The 6,099-nt window shown below is 30.5% G+C and overlaps 1 protein-coding gene across 1 annotated transcript in view; it reads left to right on the top strand.

Moving 5' to 3' along the window:
- Positions 1 to 2,348, top strand: part of LOC110031060 (RING-H2 finger protein ATL39-like) — a 2,777-nt gene extending 429 nt beyond the window's left edge. Inside the window, exons 2-4 of the mRNA XM_020734095.1 lie at positions 2 to 56; positions 1,070 to 1,167; positions 1,774 to 2,348. Coding sequence (XP_020589754.1) covers positions 2 to 56; positions 1,070 to 1,167; positions 1,774 to 2,095 — 475 coding nt within the window. The 3' untranslated portion in view covers positions 2,096 to 2,348. The remainder of the gene's footprint in view (position 1; positions 57 to 1,069; positions 1,168 to 1,773) is intronic.
- Positions 2,349 to 6,099: the final 3,751 nt, after the last annotated feature.

The raw sequence follows: 6,099 nt of genomic DNA, 5'->3' as shown, positions 1-6,099 counted from the left end.
CTTCCGATTCACGGTCTGCCATTTCTGAGATCCAGCTCCGCTCTGATCAGGGCCCGGTGCGCTTCCTCTTCCTTTGTGATTTAAATCTATTGCATGCTCTCGAAATGCAGAGCTTCCATTCGGGGAAATTTAAGGTATACAAAATGGGCGAGGTTTGCTCCTCCGACCAATTAACAAAGACTTGTTTGGGATAAATTTTGTTTTTTTGCTTTTTTTTTATATTAAAAATATAACTATTTAGTGTGTTTTTTTTTATATATTTTTATTTTTTTTCTAAAATTAAATTAATATGTTTTTAAAAACACTTAAAAGGACTTTTAAGAGTTTTGAGAGTTTTTAAAAATAATCACATCTTCAAGGGCCATTTGAGGTCTTTTTTTTTATTTTTTATTTTTGTTTTCTTTATTTTTATTTTATGTTATTTATGTTTTGATTTAGAATGAAATATGTTTGATATGATATAACATGATTTGTTATTTTTAAAGACGCTCAAAACAACTTTTAAATGTTGTGAGTTTTCTTAAAAATAAGTTAATTTGTTTTTATAAATTTAAAAAAATTGCAAAAAAATACACTGAACAAATATGATTTTACAGGAAAAGTAAAAATAAAAAATAAAAAGCAATCCCAAATAAGCCCTAAACAATTCGAATTTAAATAATAATAAAAAAAAGAAATGGTCTATAAACAATTCTAAACAAATGAAAATGTGACTGTCTTCTTTGCCTCTAGCTATTATTTTCACACCAAAGCTCACTAAAATTGAAAATGCAGGAACCTGGTAATCATTCAATCATGAGCAAATAGAACACTTTGGCAACACATCCCTGCTATATTAGTTCTCTTTAAAATTCATTCATTCAGTTTGGGTAAACTTTTTGTGGATCTACCTAAGCATGGATCATCTTTGTATGTTCATGCATTATGGACAGGAAGCTCAATAAATTATGTTTCAGTTAGTTTAAGTCTACATGAAAATGCTTTAGGATTACTTGAGCGATTAGAAGTTGTGTTACAGGACTTATACAATAAATCCTGACTATCTAGTTCTGACCATGTTATGTGGCAGCCAGAGCATGTGATTCGTGGCCTTGAGCCAGTTGTCGTCGCTGCAATTCCGGCGATGAAATATTGTCACGAGGCGTCTTGCTCTAAGGAAGATGCTCAGTAGGTGCTATCTTTTTTTATGGATATCTAGTATTCTATGTACTTATTGTGATGAGTTCTTTCTATTTAGCATGCTTAACTTGGGAAATTAATAACACCATGATGGTTTGATGTAGGGAAATTTACATACATAGCACACAATTCTTATGTATTTACATATCTCACAACTAAATTTTCATATTTACATACAAATCACTTTAGTGCTTTAAACCTTTGAATGTAAATGGGTATTTCATTTTTAAAAAGAGGTAGTGGTGCTATTTTTGATATGATATTTTTTGATGTGATATTAAAAACTTCAGTGCTACGTGGGTAAATATGAAAGTTTAGGTGTGAGATATGTTGATGCATAAGAATTGTGTGCCATGTATGTTAATGCTCTTTTGATATAATGTTTCATGACATGAAAGTTAAATGTTATAGACAACCTCAGGGATAGAGGAGACTTCATTCAATTTTGCATCTTCTCCATTTCCTAATGGAAATATCATTAACCATGTAAATGTTGCAGCTCAAGAGTATTATGATGCTTGGTTTGATTCTTAATTCTAAAATCAAAGTTGATTATGATTGTTTGAACTGAATTTTCCTCTTTATCTCAATTAGATGTTCCATATGCTTAGGAGAATACCAAGACAAAGAGATGCTTCGAGTAATGCCGATTTGTCATCATAACTTCCATCTGATTTGCATAGATGTGTGGCTGCAGATGCAATCGACTTGTCCTATTTGTCGTTTGCCTTTAAACACATTTGAAGAAAAACTCGAATCTCCCTTCTCAAGTTCGCTTCAAGTTCAGTCAGCGGAGTTTACTGATGATAGAACTTGGCTTCTTCCTTTCCATCAACATTCACGGAGTGGTAGCAATATCCAAGCAATTCATGAAACTATTCCTGCAGTATTTGGAGATCCTAATATTAGAACATGAGAGTGGTATATGTTGAGGCTCAGTAAGTTCCTTCTTATTATAGAGAGGTAAAAGGATTTCATATCTGCAATTTGAGAATTTGCAGGAAAGTTGAACAGTACTGCTAGGCAAAGTGAGCTGCTCTAAAGATTGGTTTTCAGGTCAGGTAATTAATGTTGCATTGTCCATAGGCTTCTAAAGAGATGATAAACTTCCTCAAAACAGAACTTTTGGTTGAACATCTTTTGTTTTTTAAATGGATTGTTTTTGGAAGGCTGCAAAAAATATGTTCTTAATGTGGTTGATTGAAAAATTGATGATGCTTTATTCTCTTATCTGTTAAATCAAATCATTATTAAGCTGTGTTTTTTTTTTCTTCTTTTCTATATTTTCCTGATGAAAATAATGCTAGTTTAGATGCTTCTCTTTCAGGGATATATTCGATTGATGTAACATGAAGTTGTATTTAACAGAAGGGATAAAGTTAATAGAGGGAAAGAATATTTAGCCTCATTTATTTCTCTCCTTTTTTATTAAATAAAACTAAGTTGTTATGTATTTTTTCTCCTAATATTTTTTGCGCTTGTTTTGAATCTTTTTCTGTAGTTAATTTTTATTTTGGAAAGGTAAGCGGTTTCCTGCTCAAAGAAACTCTTCTTTTATGCTTTCTTGAATAGTAGGCATGATCATGGAGGACAGAATGTCTATAAGGAGTTCCTTATAAAAATTGCTACTAGTAATTACAAATCATTATATCTGGATCAGTGTTCCTCAGTCTTATATCAAATAAATATAAATCTTAACATAAAATGAGAACTGATAAGATATTCCTTCTAGGAAATTTTATAAGAAATTACTAGAGAAGTTCTGGGAGTTCTTTAAGACATATAATGTGTCTATAATGTGAAGCTGTTTCAGGACGCATCAATGCTCCAGTTAGAGAGTTACTTTCTTAGTCCCTGAAATATAACATATTGAAAGTTCATGTTCAACATAATCATTTTGTTTTAACATGGAAGTTAACTGGGGAGAGAACATATCAAGCACAAAAAAACTTAGAGATTAACGGGGTAGACTCAAAACCATAAAGATAGACATAAGTGGTGACTGTCTATCCTCAGTCTCTTAAGTTGGGTTGTGACTTTGGCTTGAAAATAATTAATCGCTCGAAAATTTATTTGAATTTTGTTTCAAATCGAAAACATATCGAAATAAATGAGTCGAGCTATGAGACAATGAATCAAATTTTTTTTAGCAGACCCTAACTCGGCTCAAACTTGACTCAAAATCGGCTTGTTAACAAACTTAATGAATTTAGAGTTATGAATATAGTGATTTTAGCTCGAAAATCGTTAATTGCTAAAAAAGTGATTCTAATTTTGGCTTTGATCGAGATCAAATCGAAATAAACGAGTTCAGCTAGAAGACAAAATTTTTTGATTGAATTTATTTCGAGCCGATTTTGATCTGAAATCGGATCATTAACAGCTCTGCTCTTAGGTCATCTTTTTATTGGGTCGATTGTCTCCATAATAACAAAGTGTTTAATCATCACCTCAATTTCAATAGTCCATTCTCATGTATTAGGGATAACTTCTTGTAAGATAGATGGTGTCCTTAGGTGGGTCAAACTTACCTTTACATATATGGCATAATTTTAAAACTTACTTCCCTCGTATTCTCAATCTATGTGGTTCACATTATTTGCATTATGTTGGCTATATAATGTATTTCATCCAAATTATCTACATATGCAATCAACATGTTAGAATGTGGTTTGACATTACGACTTACCAACTCACCATCATAAAAAATTTTGATGAAACCAGCTATTAGGGGTAGTCTTTGTGTGAGATTTCAATTGACATTATGTTAACTAAAATAATTAAACTAAGCTTGTTGATCAATTCTCATATGTCAAATTTATCTACCATCTTGCTAACTTAAGTTTAGTTGTTTCAATTGTCATGAGGTTGGTTAGTCATGTTTGTTGAGAACACTACCCATTATGACATACTCATAAAATATTGTACGAGTGAAGCCATACCTATTGGGACATAACCATTAGATGAAATTCACAAGAAAAATTCTAACTCGATTTTTAGAGTAATTCATTCATAACTCTTAGAAAAATTCCTTAAAGTGTGGTACCTTCTTTGTGCAAGAGGCAAAGATGCCAAATACTCATGTTAGCCTCCATCTTACAAGTAGTTTATCATTTTATTTTAATTCCTTCATTATAGATTTTTTTGCCAGGGTAGCTTTGTTATAAAGCTACTTATCTTATGATTTTTGTCAAATAAGACACATGTCAAGCCTTTTCCTCATAGCTAAGGTTGGGTTGTAGCTACAACTCATTAGATTAATATTGAAGTATGTATGTTAGATCTAGTAGATATCTCTAGTGATTTAAAGCATGAAATTCATTGTGCATAAATTTTTTGATCGATAACATAAGTAGTGGTGAAATTTTCCCTCATGGTTGTTTACCTCAAAATAACTATGATACCATAATTAAAGATTTTTTACTCTATAAACCCATTTCATTCCACACATAAGGGGCAATCTTTAGGAAGATTTTGTGTTAAATGGAAAATTGAAGCTTATGGTGTTTATTTATCATAATATCTCTTCCATTATCCCTAAGATATCAATAGTTATTATCAAATCACCTTCATCTTTTTAATATTCTCATCCTTTAAAAAGGTCCAATTACTATTTTCTTTCCAAGCTTCAACTAAATTTCAACTGAACTTGTGTGTACGGTTTCTGGTTAAAATCTGACAAAATTTCACTCAATTCAAATAGACTAAAGCCCACTTATTGAGTAATACAATAAAACTAGGTCCCGTTATAGCAAATCCTAGGTTAACCCTTCATACTTAGTTTTAAGTAGAAGTTTGTGGACCAACAATATAAGAAAAATATTTTTTAGATAGAATGAAAAGTGTAAAAGACTATTGCAGTAAGCAACTCTAGGGGTTTTAAAAAAAGCTAATCACTTAATAAAGTGACTAGTTAAAAGAAATCATCAAATCTCTTTTCACAATAAAGCCGACAAACAAGCCAAACCTTTGAGCGTCTCACTCGAAATGTTATCAAAATAACATCAAACTTCTTTCATTCATTTACCAAAAAATATATATATAAATGTTTTACAAAAAGATAAATTTCAAAATAGCATAAATGGTGAAGAAGTAAAGGTATGGCCAAATGTGTAGATGAGGAGAGGCTTGCTTCCACCTATCAAGGAGTTGTGATAGTCTACTCTTGAGTAAAAAATGATTTATTAATGATTTTAATTATATTAATGAATTTAACATAATTTTCTCCTTGTACTCTTAAAAAAATTAATTTAAAAGTCAAAATTTAGTAATTCAAACATTTAAAATTTAAAATTTAAAATTAATATTCTTTAAAAATAATAAATATTTTACAAATATATTGCAGAAAGATAATCTTAAACAATAATAATCATTCATAAAATAAGAACTTTATTTAATAGACTTCATTTTTCTCTTATCATTTGACTTTGATTATTAACATTTATCTTCTTGCTTTAAGCTTTAATGCTTGGTCCACTTATTCTTGCTTTACCATTTTGTGCCATAATAATTCTCTTAGACCTCAAAAAGTTTTCTCTAAGAAGTTAAATGGATGTGTCCAAGTCTTTAATAGCAGAGGAATATCTGTTAATATTGGCAATTCTCCAACTACTACATTTAGCATTGAGTTGTTCTTCATGCCATGATTTCGTCCTCCTATAAAAGGTTCTTCATCAAAATTGGAAGTATTTCTAACTTCTTCATATATAGTGTTCATGGATCCATTTTTTGTGTTGAAATATATAATATATGATGTTATTAGAGAAGGTTGTGTGGGCAGATCTTAGTAGAAAAAGCAAGAGGGGTGGATTATCTACTTTGTACTAAAGCAAAAGTTTTTGATCTCTTGAGGTTCTCACCAAAGAGCATAAAAAACTCATTATATCTATTTATAAATATTACAACCTTAGTATAAGATCA

Source organism: Phalaenopsis equestris, unplaced genomic scaffold, assembly GCF_001263595.1.
Source record: "Phalaenopsis equestris unplaced genomic scaffold, ASM126359v1 Scaffold000765, whole genome shotgun sequence".
In the NCBI taxonomy this organism is placed as follows: Eukaryota; Viridiplantae; Streptophyta; class Magnoliopsida; order Asparagales; family Orchidaceae; genus Phalaenopsis; species Phalaenopsis equestris.
This window is presented reverse-complemented; position numbering and strand designations above follow the sequence as displayed.